The sequence below is a fragment of the Mustelus asterias genome, unplaced genomic scaffold (genome assembly GCF_964213995.1).
Source record: "Mustelus asterias unplaced genomic scaffold, sMusAst1.hap1.1 HAP1_SCAFFOLD_504, whole genome shotgun sequence".
In the NCBI taxonomy this organism is placed as follows: domain Eukaryota; kingdom Metazoa; phylum Chordata; class Chondrichthyes; order Carcharhiniformes; family Triakidae; genus Mustelus; species Mustelus asterias.
Window position 1 is genome coordinate 125,687 of NW_027590456.1, and position 17,540 is coordinate 143,226.

At 45.9% G+C, this 17,540-nt stretch overlaps 1 protein-coding gene across 1 annotated transcript in view; it reads right to left on the bottom strand.

The window, feature by feature from the left end:
- Nucleotides 1-10,875: 10,875 nt before the first annotated feature.
- tat (tyrosine aminotransferase) overlaps nt 10,876-17,540 on the bottom strand; it is a 119,690-nt gene continuing 113,025 nt past the window's right edge. The window contains exon 11 of the mRNA XM_078204920.1: nt 10,876-13,477. Within this exon, the coding sequence (XP_078061046.1) occupies nt 13,328-13,477 (150 nt within the window). The 3' untranslated portion in view covers nt 10,876-13,327. The remainder of the gene's footprint in view (nt 13,478-17,540) is intronic.

A 17,540-nucleotide genomic window follows, 5' to 3' on the forward strand; every position in this document is an offset into this window, starting at 1 on the left:
CAGATTCGTGAAGGGTAAGTCTTGCCTCACAAATGTGATTGAATTCTTTGAGGAGGTAACTAAGTGTGTAGATGAAGGTAGAGCAGTTGATGTCATATACATGGATGTTAGTAAGGTGTTTGATAAGGTCCCCCATGGTCGGCTCATGGAGAAAGTAAGGAGGTGTGGGATAGAGGGAAACTTGGCTGATTGGATAAGTAATTGGTTTTTTATAGAAGACAGAGGGTGGTGGTGGATGGAAAACTTTCAGACAGGAGACCAGTTACCAGCGGTGTACCCCAAGGATCAGTGCTGGGTCCTCTGCTATTTGTGATTTTTATTAATGACTTGGAGGAGGGGGCTGAAAGGTGGATCAGTATATTTGTGGATGACACCAAGATTGGTGGAGTAGTGGATGAGGTGGAGGGCTGTTGTAGGCTGCAAAGAGACATTGATAGGATGCAGAACTGGGCCAAAAAATGGCAGATGGAGTTTAACCCTGATAAGTGCGAGGTGATTCATTTTGGTAGGACAAATTTGAAGGCGGATTACAGGGTCAAAGGTTTCTGAGGAATGTGGAGGAACAGAAAGATCTTGGGGTTCATATCCACAGATTTCTGAAGGTTGCCACTCAAGTGGATAGAGCTGTAAAGAAGGCCTATGGTGTGTTCGCGTTTATTAACAGGGCGTTTGAGTTTAAGAGCCATGGGGTTATGCTGCAACTGTATAGGACCTTGGTGAGACCACATTTGGAATATTGTGTGCAGTTCAGGTCACCTCACTATAAGAAAGATGTGGAAGCATTGGAAAGAGTGCAGAGGAGATTTACCAGGATGCTGCCTGGTTTGGAGGGTAGGTTTTATGAGGAAAGGTTGAGGGAGCTAGGGCTTTTCTCTTTAGAGCAGAGGAGGCTGAGAGGCGACTTAATAGAGGTTTATAAGATGATGAGGGGGATAGATAGAGTGGACGTTCAGAGACTATTTCCTCGGGTGGATTTGGCTGTTACTAGGGGGCATAACTATAAAGTTCGTGGTGGGAGATATAGGAGGGATATCAGAGGTAGGTTCTTTACTCAGAGAGTGGTTGGGGTGTGGAATGGACTGCCTGCTGTGATAGTGGAGTTGGACACTTTAGGAACTTTCAAGCGGTTATTGGATAGGCACATGGAGCACACCAGAATGATAGGGAGTGGGATAGCTTGATCTTGGTTTCGGAAAAGGTTTGGCACAACGCCGTGGGCCGAAGGGCCTGTACTGTGCTGTACTGTTCTATGTTCTATGTTCTATGACTATTTATTTCCCCAAGTTCCCTAACAACCATGCTTTGAGGAGGAGGTCGGTGCGGTTTCTCGCTGTGGCGCGTCGGAACTGTCAATCGATTAGTCGAGCACCATATCCTGTTCTTATGAGGGCGTCTTACAATGTCTGTAGGTGTCTGTTGCGATCCTCCTCATCTGAACAGATCCTGTGTATTCGGAGGGCTTGTCCGTAGGGGATGGTTCCTTTAATGTGTTTAGGGTGGAAGCTGGAGAAGTGGAGCATCGTGAGGTTATCCGTGGGCTTGCGGTACAGTGAGGTGCTGAGGTGACGTCCTTGATGGAGATGCGTGTGTCCAAGAATGCAACCGATTCCAGAGAGTAGTCCATGGTGAGTCTGATGGTGGGATGGAACTTGTTGATATCATCATATAGTTGTTTCAGTGATTGTTCACCCTGAGTCCAAAGGAAGAAAATATCATCGATGTATCTAGTGTATAGCGTTGGTTGAAGGTCCTGGGCGGTGAAGAGGTCTTATTCGAAGCTGTGCATGAAGATGTTGGCATATTGAGGAGCGAATTTGGTCCCCATGGCTGTTCCATCTGTCTGGATGAAGAACTGGTTGTTGAAGGTGAAGACATTGTGGTCCAGGATGAAGCGGATGAGTTGTAGAATTGCATCTGGAGATTGGCTGTTGTCGGCGTTGAGTACTGAAGCCGTTGCAGCAATGCCGTCGTTGTGGGGGATGCTGGTGTAGAGTGCCGAGACATCCATTGTGACGAGGAGTGCTCCTGGTTCAACTGCTCCATGTGTGCAGAGTTTCTGTAGGAAGTCCGTAGTGTCGCGACAGAAGCTGGGGGTTCTTTGTACAATGGGTTTAAAGATGCCCTCGACGTAGCCGGAGAGGTTCTCACACAGTGTCCCATTGCCTGATATGATGGGACGGCCGGGTGTGTTGGCCTTGTGTAACTTCGGGAGGCAGTAGAGATCTCCAATGTGGGGACTTTGTGGGATGAGAGCACGGAGGGTGCTCTGAAGGTCCGGATCAAAGGTCTTGATCAGTCTGTTGAGTTGACGGGTGTGTTCTTTGGTCAGATCTGCGGGTAACTGTCTGTAGTGTTCCTCGTTGTTCAGTTGTCGGTACACTTTGCAGTAATCCGTTCTGTTCAGTATGACAATGGCCCCCCCTTTGCTAGTTTGATGACAATGTTGCAGTTGGTCTTGAGAGCACGGATGGTGTTGCGTTGCGCTTGGGTGACGTTCGGAGCTCTCTTGTGAGTGCGGCTGATCTAGTGATTCATTTTGGTAGGACAAATTTAAATGTGGATTACAGGGTCAAAGGTAGGGTTCTGAAGACTGTGGAGGAACAGAGAGATCTTGGGGTCCATATCCACAGATCTCTAAAGGTTGCCACTCAAGTGGATAGAGCTGTGAAGAAGGCCTATAGTGTGTTAGCTTTTATTAACAGGGGGTTGGAGTTTAAGAGCCGTGGGGTTATGCTGCAACTGTACAGGACCTTGGTGAGACCGCATTTGGAATATTGCGTGCAGTTCTGGTCACCTCACTATAAGAAGGATGTGGAAGCGCTGGAAAGAGTGCAGAGGAGATTTACCAGGATGCTGCCTGGTTTGGAGTGTCGGTCTTATGAGGAAAGGTTGAGGGAGCTGGGGCTGTTCTCTCTGGAGCGGAGGAGATTGAGGGGAGACTTAATAGAGGTTTATAAAATGATGAAGGGGATAGATCGAGTGAACGTTCAAAGACTATTTCCTCGGGTGGATGGAGCTATTACAAGGGGGCATAACTATAGGGTTCATGGTGGGAGATATAGGAAGGATATCAGAGGTAGGTTCTTCACGCAGAGAGTGGTTGGGGTGTGGAATGGACTGCCTGCAGTGATAGTGGAGTCAGACACTTTAGGAACATTTAAGCGGTTATTGGATGGGCACATGGAGCACACCAGGATGGTAGGGAGTGGGATAGCTTGATCTTGGTTTCAGATGAAGGTCGGCACAACATCGTGGGCCGAAGGGCCTGTTCTGTGCTGTACTGTTCTATGTTCTATGTAGTGGTCATGGGTTTGGAAGATGCGACTGAAGGAGCCTTGGTGAGTCCATGCAGTGCGACTTGTAGATGGTACACTGCTGCGGCTGTTTGTCAGTGGTGCAAGGATTGAATGTGTTACGAAGGGGAGGTTGATCTCCTCTCAGAACTAACACTTAACCACTCAGAGAAGTAACTCCCTTCATAATCTGTTAAAGAGTTTGTGAGGAGGGGATTATCGGCACTTCACCAGCTTTTAGTGATTAAATCAAAATAACTCCCTGAGACTCGCTCTGAAAAAGCAACCAAGTAACACTGTATCCAGCAAACAGTGAACAAAGAACAAAGAAAATTACAGCACAGGAACAGGCCCTTTGGCCCTCTAAGCCTGCACCAACCATGCTGCCCGACTTAACTAAAACCCCCTACCGTTCCAGGGACCATATCCTTCTATTCCCATCCTAATCATGTACTTGTCAAGACGCCCCTTAAAACTCACTACCGTATCCGCTTCCACTACCTCCCCCGACAACGTGTTCCAGGCACCCACTGCTCTCTGTGTAAAAAATCTGCCTCGTACATCTCCTTTAAACCTTGTCCCTCGCACCTTAAACCTATGCCCCCCTAGTAATTGACTCTTCCACCCTGGGAAAAAGCTTCTGACTATCCACTCTGTCCATGCCTCTCATAATCTTGTAGACTTCTATCAGGTCTCCCCTCAACCTCCGTCGCTCCAGTGAGAACAAACCAAGTTTCTCCAACCTCTCCTCATAGTTAATGCCCTCCAAACCAGGCAACATCCTGGTAAATCTTTTCTGTACCCTCTCCAAAGCCTCCACATCCTTCTGGTAGTGTGGCGACCAGAATTGAACACTATGGGCGGTATTTTACCATTTTTTGTCAAAGTGAAAGTTAAAGTTTATTTATTAGTCACAAGTAGGCTTACATTAACACTGTAATGAAGTTACTGTGAAAATCCCCTAGTCGCCACACTCTGGCGCCTGTTCGGGTACACTGAGGGAGAATTTAGCATGGCCAATGCACCCTAACCAACACGTCTTTCGGACTGTGGGAGGAAACCGGAGCACCCGGAGGAAGCCCACACAGAAATGGAGAGAACATGCAAACTCTACACAGTGACCCAAGCTGGGAATCGAACCCGGATCCCTGGCGCTGTGACCCCATACTGGGCGGATTTGAAACTGGGAGAGTTTGAGATCCGTCTTTTGGGGGTGTTTTTAGGCCCCCCACCCCCGCTCCCCCATATGCACTCTGCCTGCAAACTTTTGAGCAACTCTGTTGCTCGCTGCAGAAGCCTGTGGGCGGTGCTTAAAGTGCCCGAAAGCCTGCAGAGGTAGGTAGTGCACATGTGCAGGCCTCTGATGCTGCACATGCGCGTTAGCAGTAGCAGGGGTCCAACAGACAAGAGAGAGAGCTGTCAGGCTCCCTGCTAGTGCAGGCAGCCTAAAGCAGCTCCCCCTTGCAATTGTGGGGGCCCATGGCCCGAGAGACATACCCCACCGACCCCCCTCCGCTGCCCAGCCCAATCTGGGCCCCCCTCCCCCACCGATCGCTGCAGAGTGGCAGCGGGCCCCCTCTCCTTCACTCCCCCTACCGATCACTGCAGAGTGGCAGTGGGCCCCTTCCCGCCATTAGCCCTGCCCCCATTAGCCCTACCACCACTGGCCCCTCCCACCACTGCCCCACCCCATTGGCCCCTCCTCCACTCACCCCGCCTCCTGGCACTGCCCGGTGGGCATTGCTCAGGTGCCAAGGTGGCATTGCTAGTCTGGCACTGCCCAAGGGGCATTCCCCCTTGCCCTCAACATCCCCTGGAGGCCTCAATGGCCTCCAGTTCCACTGCTAAGGCCAAGTCAACTGCTCCCATTCATGGGGAGCATGTCTATTCCTCGCCAACGAGAACCTTTCCCGGCGAGGTTATAAAGGGGGGAAAGGCCGGACAATTGAGCTCCGGGCTCGCTAATGTAATTGAAATGCTTCTTTAAATAAATTTAAATAAATTCACCTGCCTCTCGCCCACTTCTGGTGAGAGGCTGACCAAGCCGGAAATCCGACGCTCGTAAAATAGTGCCAGTCGAGTAACCGGCGCTAATCGATTTACATCCCACTTCACGACTGCGTTGTGCCTGTTTTGATAAAATCCCAGCCTATATTCCAAGTGCGGCCAAACTGAGGTTTTATAAAGCTGCAACATAACTTGCCAATTTTTAAACTCAGTGCCACGGCCGATGAAGGCAAGCATGCCGTATGCCTTCTTGACTAACTTCTCCACCTGCATTGCCATTTTCAGTGACCTGTGTACCTGTACACCCAGATCCCTTTGCCTATCAATACTCTTAAGGGTTCTGCCATTTACTGTATATTTCCTATCTGCATTAGACCTTCCAAAATGCATTACCTCACATTTGTCCGGATTAAACTCCATCTGCCAGCTCTCTGCCCAACCGATCTATACCCTGCTGTATCCTCTAACGGTCCTCATCGCTATCTGCAAATCCACCAATCTTTGTGTCATCCGCAAACTTACTAATCAGGCAGTAATCAAACCAGTTACATTTTCCTCCAAATCATATATATATATTACAAACAGCAACGGTCCCAGCACTGATCCCTGAGGAACGCCACTAGTCACAGCCTTCCATTCAGAAACGCACCCTTCCACTGCTACCCTCTGTCTTCTATGAACTCCACCAATCAGGTTTGTTGTCTTCTGTGCTGGTTTTCTTCTATCTTCTGTTCTTTTGTCAGTACCTTTATGATTGAGATGAGGCTTTCTTTTGAGACATAAATGTGGCTGTTACACTGACAGAGACAGTTGTCTGTGTGTCTCTCTCTCTAGCTATGATATGTGGCAGTGGCTGGCAGACGGTCTTCTGGGAGTTTGGAGCTAGGAGCTGAGGCCTTTATATCCCCAATGACATACCAAAAACCCCCACCATAGGATTGGTTTACAGGTTATCAAAACAATAAATTCAAATCTGATCGGCTGCTGCTATTCAAATGCTTATTTCAAATTGATTGGGCAAACTTCAAAAACAACCTGTTGTCATGGCAACACTACTGCCTAGCCTCTCAATACAATATTTCACTTTAGGTCTCTGTGTATTTACATCTGCATTTCCTAACTCTCTAAACACAGCAAAAAAAAACTACCTTTTTAAAAACAGATAATGCAATTTTACAGCTCTTAGCATTTTTAGAATTTTAAAATAATTTTACAAACACTAATTTCACAACAAATGTGTGTGGGAGGGGTATCAATAAAGCGGGCTGCTTTGTCCTGGATGGTGTAGTGCTTCTTGAGTGTTTTTGGAGCTGCATTCATCCAGGCAAGTGGAGAATATACTATTACACTCCTGATTTGTGCTTTGGTCAGGAGATGAGTTACTTGCTACAGGATTCCTCATCTTTGACCTGCTTTGGTAGCCACAGTATTTTCTGGCTCGTCCAGTTCAGTTTCTGATCAATGGTAACCTCCAAGATGTTGATAGTGGGGGGTTCAGTGATGGTAATACTAATGACTATCAAGGGGCAATGGTTAGATCCTCTCTTGTTGGAGCTGGTCATTGCCTGGCACTGTGTGGTGCGAATGTTACTTGCCACGTGCCAGCCCAAGCCTGGATATTGTCCAGGTCTTGCTGCATTTAGGAATGGACTGTCTCAATATCTGAGGAGTCGCAAATAATACTGAACATTGTGCAATCATCTGTGACCATCCCCAAGTCTGACCTTATGATGAAAGGAAGGTTATTGATGAAGCAGCTGAAGATGGTTTGTCCTTGGACACTACCCTGAGGGACTCCTACAGTGATGTCCTGGAACTGAGATGATGGACCTCCAATCACAACAACCATCTTCCTTTGCTCCAGATATGACTCCAGTCAGCGGAGAGTTTTCCCCCTAATTCCCATTAACTGCAGTTTTGCTGGGACTGCTTGATGCCACACTCGGTCAAATGCTGCCGCAATGTTAAGGGCAGTTACCCTTACCTCTGGCATTCATCTCTTTTGTCCAAGAACAAAGAACAAAGAACAGTACAGCACAGGAAACAGGCCCTTTGGCCCTCCAAGCCTGTGCCGCTCCTTGGTCCAACTAGACCAATCGTTTGTATCCCTCCATTCCCAGGCTGCTCATGTGACTATCCAGGTAAGTCTTAAACGATGTCAGCGTGCCTGCCTCCACCACCCTACTTGGCAGCGCATTCCAGGCCCCCACCACCCTCTGTGTAAAAAACATCCCTCTAATATCTGAGTTATACTTCGCCCCTCTCACCTTGAGCCCGTGACCCCTCGTGAACGTCACTTCTGATCTGGGAAAAAGCTTCCCACCGTTCACCCTATCTATACCCTTCATAATCTTGTACACCTCTATTAGATCTCCCCTCATTCTCCGTCTTTCCAGGGAGAACAACCCCAGTTTACCCAATCTCTCCTCATAGCTAAGACCCTCCATACTAGGCAACATCCTGGTAAACCTTCTCTGCACTCTCTCTAACGCTTCCACGTCCTTCTGGTAGTGCGGCGACCAGAACTGGATGCAGTACTCCAAATGTGGCCTAACCAACGTTCTATACAGCTGCATCATCAGACTCCAGCTTTTATACTCTATACCCCGTCCTATAAAGGTAAGCATACCATATGCCTTCTTCACCACCTTCTCCACCTGTGTTGCCACCTTCAAGGATTTGTGGACTTGCACACCTGGGTCCCTCTGTGTTTCTATACTCCTGATGGCTCTGCCATTTATTGTATAACTCCTCCCTACATTATTTCTTCTAAAATGCATCACTTCGCATTTATCCGGATTAAACTCCATCTGCCACCTCTCCGCCCAATTTTCCAGCCTATCTATATCCTGCTGTATTGCCCGACAATGCTTTTCGCTATCCGCAAGTCCAGCCATCTTCGTGTCATCCGCAAGATGGCCCATGTTTGAACCAAGGCTGTAATGAGGTTAGGAGCTGAGTGTCCGTGGCAGAACCCAAACTGTGCATCATATCTAGGATATGGGCCATATGTGGGCAATTGGGATTAGCTTAATGGTAAAAACTGAGTGGCATGGCCAAGTTGGGCTGAAAGGCTTTTTCCATGCTGTAAACCTCTATGACTCCATAACAGGTTATTGCTAATTAAGTGCTGCTTGATAGTGCTGTTGATGACCCCTTCCCTCACTTTACTGATGATTGATAGTAGACTGATGGGAGTTAATTTCCGGGTCGGATCAAGGAAAACCCCAAGGCTTTTTACTCTTATGTGAGGAATAAAAGAATGACCAGGGTGAGGTTAGGGCCGGTCAAGGACAATAGTGGGAACTTGTGTATGGAGTCAGTAGAGATAGGCGAGGTGATGAATGAATACTTTTCGTCAGTGTTCACCAAGGAGAGGGGCCATGTTTTTGAGGAAGAGGTGTTACAGGCTAATAGGCTGGAGGAAATAGATGTTCGGAGGGAGGATGTCATGGCAGTTTTGAATAACCTGAAGGTCGATAAGTCCCCTGGGCCTGATGAAATGTATCCTAGGATTCTTTGGGAGGCAAGGGATGAGATTGCAGAGCCTTTGACTTTGATCTTTGGGTCCTCACTGTCCACGGGGATGGTGCCAGAGGACTGGAGAATGGCGAATGTTGTTCCTCTGTTTAAGAAAGGGAATAGAAATGACCCTGGTAATTATAGACCGGTTAGTCTTACTTCGGTGGTTCGTAAATTGATGGAAAAGGTCCTTAGGGATGGGATTTACGACCATTTAGAAAGATGCGGATTAATCCGGGATAGTCAGCACGGATTCGTGAAGGGCAAGTCGTGCCTCACAAATTTGATTGAATTTTTTGAGGAGGTAACTAAGTGTGTTGATGAAGGTAGGGCAGTTGATGTCATATACATGGATTTTAGTAAGGCGTTTGATAAGGTCCCCCATGGTCGGCTTATGATGAAAGTGAGGAGGTGTGGGATAGAGGGAAAGTTGGCTGATTGGATAGGTAACTGGCTGTCTGATCGAAGACAGAGGGTGGTGGTGGATGGAAAATTTTCGAATTGGAGGCAGGTTGCTCGCGGAGTGCCACAGGGATCAGTGCTTGGTCCTCTGCTCTTTGTGATTTTTATTAATGACTTGGAGGAGGGGGCTGAAGGGTGGATCAGTAAATTTGCTGATGACACCAAGATTGGTGGAATAGTGGATGAGGTGGAGGGTTGTTGTAGGCTGCAAAGAGACATAGATAGGATGCAAAGCTGGGCTGAAAAATGGTAAATGGTGTTTAACCCTGATAAATGTGAGGTGATTCATTTTGGTAGGACAAATTTAAATGTGGATTACAGGGTCAAAGGTAGGGTTCTGAAGACTATGGAGGAACAGAGAGATCTTGGGGTCCATATCCACAGATCTCTAAAGGTTGCCACTCAAGTGGATAGAGCTGTGAAGAAGGCCTATAGTGTGTTAGCTTTTATTAACAGGGGGTTTGAGTTTAAGAGCCGTGGGGTTATGCTGCAACTGTACAGGACCTTGGTGAGACCACATTTGGAATATTGTGTGCAGTTCTGGTCACCTCGCTATAAGAAGGATGTGGAAGCGCTGGAAAGAGTGCAGAGGAGATTTACCAGGATGCTGCCTGGTTTGGAGGGTAGGTCTTATGAGGAAAGGTTGAGGGAGCTAGGGCTGTTCTCTCTGGAGCGGAGGGGAGACTTAATTGAAGTTTATAAAATGATGAAGGGGATAGATAGAGTGAACGTTCAAAGACTATTTCCTTGGGTGGATGGAGCTATTACAAGGGGGCATAACTATAGGGTTCATGGTGGGAGATATAGGAAGGATGTCCGAGGTAGGTTCTTTACGCAGAGAGTGGTTGGGGTGTGGAGTGGACTGCCTGCAGTGATAGTGGAGTCAGACACTTTAGGAACATTTAAGCGGTTATTGGATAGGCACATGGAGCACACCAGGATGATAGGGAGTGGGATAGCTTGATCTTGGTTTCAGATAAAGCTCGGCACAACATCGTGGGCCGAAGGGCCTGTTCTGTGCTGTACTGTTCTATGTTCTAATTGGCCAGGCTGGATTTGCCCTGTGTCTTGTGTATAGACATACCTGGGAAATTTTGCACATTGTCGGTAGATGCCAGTGCTGTAGCTGTACTGAAACAGTTGGGCTGAGGCTACAGAAACACACATGTGAATCTCACTCATTCCCCCAACCCACACAGTCATATTCCCGACACATCTTTGGTAAGATTATCTGGCCGTTCCCGCCAGCGGGATGTTCTGGTGAGCCACCTCAGCCCCAACAATACACGCCATGGGGTGAGGAGGAGGATGTGGAAATGCCGGCGTTGGACTGGGGTAAACACAGTAAGAGTTTTAACAACACCAGGTTAAAGTCCAACAGGTTTATTTGGTAGCAAATGCCATTAGCTTTCGGAGCGCTGCTCCTTTGTCAGATGGAGTGGATATCTGCTCTCAAACAGGGCATACAGAGACACAAAATCAAGTTACAGAATACTGATTAGAATGCGAATCTCTACAGCCAACCAGGTGAGGAGCAGGGCCAGAAAGTCCCACTTCCTGAATTTAACTAATCACTAATAAACAATTGTCAAATGGTCAATGTGGCATAATATTTATTAGAAACACAATAATATTAAATAAGTTTAAAAAAAAACAAAAAGTGTGACTAAATCTGATGCACGAGAAACCTGAAATAAACCAAGCAGCAAAAACAGTCAAAATTAAACCCTCACCCAGTTTTGTGCAAAATTGCTTTACTCAATACCACCAACAGAAATATACGCAAAGCATCTAGAGGGAATGGGACTCTTTTGGACATGACTCAGATGAAAGAACAGTGAGCCATATATCCAAGTTTCCTGATGGTAATAAGTTAGGTGACACGGTAAACAGTGTAGATGAAAGCAGTAAGTTTTAAAGGGATATTGGTCAATTAATTGAATCAGAAAATTGTGGGAGATGGAATTTATTGTGGGAAATGAGAGGTTATCCACTTTAGACTTAAGACAAATCAAAGCTTGTTTTTTTTAAATGGTAAAAAGCTAAGAACTGCGTGAGAGAAAAGAGATTTGGGGATTTGGGTGCAGAAATCACTCTAAACTAGATAGCACAGGTATCAAAATTAATTTAAAATAACAGACTGTTGTCCTTTACCTCTAGAAGACTGAAATACAAAAAGATTTTGCCACAGTTAGATAAAGTTATGGTTTGACACGATTAGGAGCAACTGTGTTCAGTTCTGGGCACCATGGCTCAGAGTGGGATCTTGACCTTGTAGAGAAGCAGCACAAAAATCACCAGAATGATTCCAAGGCAGAAAGAGTTACGGGAAAGATCGAGTAGACTAAATGTATTCTCTTGAACACAATAGACAACGGAATGATTTCATTGAGCTGTTTCAAATAATTAAATGATAATTATATAAAAGTAGATAGGGAAAAACAACAATAGGGAGAAATTGGTGTTAGATTTCTAACATCAATTTTTTCTTCTGGTTAGTGAGTCTTCAATAAGTCTTGATAATAAAATTAGAAGTAGGCAGTTTCACACCAAGAGCTATGAAATCTGGAATTATCTCCTTCATGCGAGTGGACTGGCACGCACATACTCTATTGTTGTAAGGTTTCACTGTAGGAAAACATTTGTCACAGCTTGGCCCAGAACTTGAGCCAAAATCTCCCCCCTTCTACTTCATCCTTGTGGTCACAATATCTTGTAGCATTTTCCGGTAGCATTTTCAAACCTGTTCCTATTCTCAGTTGGCATTATGCATGCATCAGGAAAAATCATTAGAAGTTTTATTTTACAGTTGGCCAGAGGTCTATCATCAATACCAGCGAGGACCAGGCACCTAACCTATTCAGTGGAGTTGGTGATACAGAAAAGGAGGTTCTTGATTCAGCCAACTTGTTTATACTGCTCAATATTCCAATTGTCCCACTACCAGAAGGACGTGGAAGTTTTGGAGAGAGTGCAAAGAAGGTTCACCAGGTCTCGAGGGTGTTGGCTATGAGGAGAGGTTGAATAAACTAGGATTGTTTTCATTGGAAAGACAGGGGCTGAGGAGAGACCTGATTGAGGTCTACAAAATTATGAGAGACATAGACAGGGTGGATAGTCAGAGGCTTTTTCCCAGGATGCAAGTGTCAATTACAAGGGGGCACAGGTTTAAAATGAGAGGGGGAAAGTTTAAGGGAGATGTTGGGGGGAAGTTTTTCATGCAGAGAGTGGAATGCACTGCCAGAGGAGGTGGTGGAAGCAGGCACATTAGCAACGTTTAAGAGGCATCTAGATGGGTACGTGAATAGAGAAGAAATAGAGGGATACAGACCAAGGGCAGAAGGTATTTTTTTATAGTTTAGTTAGGGCATCATGATTGACACAGGCTTGGAGGGCTGAAGGGCCTGTTCCTGTGCTGTATTTTTCTTTATTCTTTGATTCCATGCTTCTGTATGAGCTGGTTTGCAGCACATATGGGAGATATCCTTGGAGAAAAAATGTTCACCAACAAAGTAATTGTGTGATATATTAGTTATAGTGTCAATGGTGAATTCAGGCTTAGGTCTCTGTATGATCAGAACATTACCTATACAATGCCAAAAATGTTGAAACCAATCTTTGATACAGTAAGTAGTCTCACAACACCAGGTTAAAGTCCAACAGGTTTATTTGGTAGCACCAGCTTTTGCAGCACTGCCCCTTCATCAGGTGAGACTCACCTGATGAAGGATCAGCGCTCCGAAAGCTCGTGCTACCAAATAAACCTGTTGGACTTTAACCTGGTGTTGTGAGACTACTTACTGTGCCCACCCCAGTCCAACACCAGCATCTCTACATCAATCTTTGATAAATTGGGGATTCACCAGTAAACACCGAGGCTCCACCCAGCATGATCCAGATTAAGTTTCATGTGAATTACTTCACGCAAATAATAAATTAATCTTTGTACAGACATTTTTAAATTATATTAGACTTGAGTTAAATAGTTCAGACTGAAGCACAGTCTGTCATTAAAGATGCCCAGCAAATCCTCCAAAGCAGGCTCACTTGTCGCATTCAATATCGGGTGTAGTGCAATTCCCGTGAGCTTGGAAATGTTCCTCGCAGAATTCACGGATGCGGTTACATGCCTCCAGCATCAGGTCTTCTGGAACAGTTAGAACCACTCTGAAGTAGTTTGGATACTCAAAACACTGTTGAACAAAGATGTGGCATTAAACATTTCAAGGAATCATTTCTGCACTTTCAGTGCCTCAGAACAAATCTCAGGAAAAAACAAGTCAGCGAATGCCTTTACTGTGGATTTCAATCACAATTCCCTTTAGTGTAATACTCTGATTTTGTTTTTATTCATTTTTTTAAGACGTGAGCATTGCTGGGTGGGACAGCATTTATTGCCCATCCCTAAATGCCCTCGATTCCAGAGGGAATTTGAGAATCAACCACACTTCTGTGCATCTGGAGTCACATGTAGGCCAGACCAGGTAAGGTTGGCACACCTCCTTCCCTAAAGGACAATCAACAATGATTTCATGGTCATTATTAGACTTTTAATTCCAGATTTTTATTGAACCCAAATTTCACCATCTGCCGTGGCGGGATTTCAACCTGGGATCTTGTCCTAGGTCTATGGATTACACGTCCAGTGACAGTACCACAACGCCACTACCGCACTCCTCACTGCAACACTCTGATATACCCCATACCCCTCACTGTAACACTCTGATATACCCCATAGCCCTCACGGTAACACTCTGATATACCCCATACCCCTCACTGTAACACTCTGATATACCCCATACCCCTCACTGTAACACTCTGATATACCCCATAGCCCTCACGGTAACACTCTGATATACCCCATACCCCTCACTGTAACACTCTGATATACCCCATACCCCTCACTGTAACACTCTGATATACCCCATACCCCTCACGGTAACACTCTGATATACCCCATAGCCCTCACGGTAACACTCTGATATGCCCCATACCCCTCACTGTAACACTCTGATATGCCCCATACCCCTCACGGTAACACTCTGATATACCCCATAGCCCTCACGGTAACACTCTGATATACCCCATAGCCCTCACTGTAACACTCTGATATACCCCATAGCCCTCACGGTAACACTCTGATATACCCCATACCCCTCACTGTAACACTCTGATATACCCCATAGCCCTCACGGTAACACTCTGATATACCCCATACCCCTCACTGTAACACTCTGATATACCCCATACCCCTCACTGTAACACTCTGATATACCCCATAGCCCTCACGGTAACACTCTGATATACCCCATACCCCTCACTGTAACACTCTGATATACCCCATACCCCTCACTGTAACACACTGATATACCCCACACCCCTCACTGTAACACTCTGATATACCCCATACCCCTCACTGTAACACTCTGATATACCCCATACCCCTCACTGTAACACTCTGATATACCCCATAGCCCTCACTGCAACACTCTGATATACCCCATACCCCTCACTGTAACACTCTGATATACCCCATAGCCCTCACGGTAACACTCTGATATACCCCATACCCCTCACTGTAACACTCTGATATGCCCCATACCCCTCACTGTAACACTCTGATATACCCCATAGCCCTCACGGTAACACTCTGATATACCCCATACCCCTCACTGTAACACTCTGATATACTCCATACCCCTCACTGTAACACTCTGATATACCCCATACCCCTCACTGTAACACTCTGATATGCCCCATACCCCTCACTGTAACACTCTGATATACCCCATACCCCTCACTGTAACACTCTGATATACCCCATACCCCTCACTGTAACACTCTGATATACCCCATACCCCTCACTGTAACACTCTGATATACCCCATACCCCTTACTGTAACACTCTGATATACCCCATACCCCTCACTGTAACACTCTGATATATGCCACACCCCTCACTGTAACACCCTGATATACCCCATACCCTCACTGTAACACTGATATACCCACATCCCTCACTGTAACATCCTGATATACCTCACACCCCTCAATGTAACACTCTGACATATCCCACACCCCCTTATTGTAACTGGATAACCACCATCAGGTCCATGGGGAATCACTGATTGATCTCCCTGTGGGACCAGTTAAGTACGAGTTCCCCTGGTAACAAGCAGGGAGTGGCCTCCCCACCTGGGACTCATTACATGAGCCTTTTATATGGCAGGCCCAGGACTGGGCCTGCTGAACTGTAGTCCCAGGCAGGGACTACTGTGTGTATACCATGGCAGTGGTTTTACTTTGCATTCTGTTATAAATTATGTACCGTTACAGTCAGGCTACATGAGTCATTACATTGGATACAGTTGGATACAAAATTGGCTTGATGACAGAAAACAGAGGGTGGTTGCAGAAGGTTGTTTTTTCAAACTGGAGGCCTGTGACCAGCGGTGTGCCTCAGGGATCGGTGCTGGGTCCACTGTTATTTGTCATTTATATTAATGATTTGGATGAGAATATAGGAGGCATGGTTAGTAGGTTTGCAGATAACACCAAAATTGGTGGCATAGTGGACAGTGAAGAAGGTTATCTAGGTTTGCAACGGGGCCTTGATCAATTGGGCCAGTAGGCCAATGAATGGCAGGTGGAGTTCAATTTAGATAAATGCGAGGGGATGCATTTTAGTAGATCGAATCAGGGCAGGATTAATCAGTTAATGGTAGGGTGTTGGGGAGAGGTATAGAACAAAGAGATCTGGGTATACAGTTTCATAGCTCCTTGAAAGTGGAGTCACAGGTGGACAGGGTGGTGAAGAAGGCATTCAGCATGCTTAGTTTCATTGGTCAGAACATTGAAACAGGAGTTCGGACGTCTTGTTGAAGTTGTACAAGGCGTTGGTAAGGTCACACTTGGAATACAGTTCTGATCACCCTATTATAAAAAGGATATTAAACTAGAAAGAGTGCAGAAAAGATTTACTAGGATGCTGCCGGGACTTGATGGTTTGAGTTATAAGAAGAGGCTGGATAGACTGGGACTTTTTTCTCTCCTTATACCTCAAACCACCAAGTCCCAGTAGCATCCCAGTAAATCTTTTCTGCACTTTCTAATTTAATAATATCCTTTGTATAATAGGGTGACCAGAACTGTACACAGTATTCCAAGGCCTTACCAATGTCTTGTACAACTTCAACAAGGCATCCCAACTCCTGTATTCAATGCTCTGATCAATGAAACCAAGCATGCCGAATGCCTTCTTCACCGCTCTGTCCACCTGTGACTATACCTTTCAATGAGCTATGAACACGTACCCCTAGATCTCTTTGTTCTATAACTCTCCCAAACGCCCTACCATTAACTGAGTAAGTCCTGCCCTGGTTCGATCTACCAAAATGCATCACCTCGCATTTATCTAAATTAAATTCCATCTGCCATTCATCAGTCCACTGGCCCAATAGATCAAGATCCTGTTGCAATCCGAGATAACCTTCTTCATTGTCCACTATGCCACCAATCTTGTTGTCATCTGCAAACTTACTAACCATGCCTCCTAAATTCTCATCCAAATCATTAATATAAATGACAAATAACAGTGGGCCCAGCACTGATCCCTGAGGCACACCGCTGGTCACATGCCTCCAGCTTGAAAAACAACCCTCTACAACCACCCTCTGTCTTCTGTCATCAAGCCAATTTTGTATCCATTTAGATACCTCACCCTGGATCCCGTGAGATTTAACCTTATGCAACAACCTACCATATGGTACCTTGTCAAAGGCCTTGCTAAAGTCCATGTTGACAACATCAACTGCACTGCCCTCATCTACCTTCTTGGTTACCCTTTCAAAAAACTCAATCAAATTTGTGAGATATGATTTTCTACTCACAAAGCCATGCTGACTGTCCCTAATCAGTCCTTGTGTCTCTAAATGCCTGTAGATCCTGTCTCTCAGAATACCTTCTCACAACTTACTCAGCACAGATGTGAGGTTCACTGGCCTGTAGTTCCCAGGCTTTCCCCTGTAACCCTTTTTAAACAAAGGCACAACATTTGCCACCCTCCAATCTTCAGGCACCTCATCTGTGGCTGTCGATGATTCAAATATCTCTGTTAGGGGACCTGCAATTTCCTCCCTAGCCTCCCACAATGTCCTGGGATACACTTCATCAGGTCCTGGGGATTTATCTACCTTGATGCATTTTAAGACTTCTAGCACCTCCTTCTCTGTTATTTGTACACTCCTGACAACACTA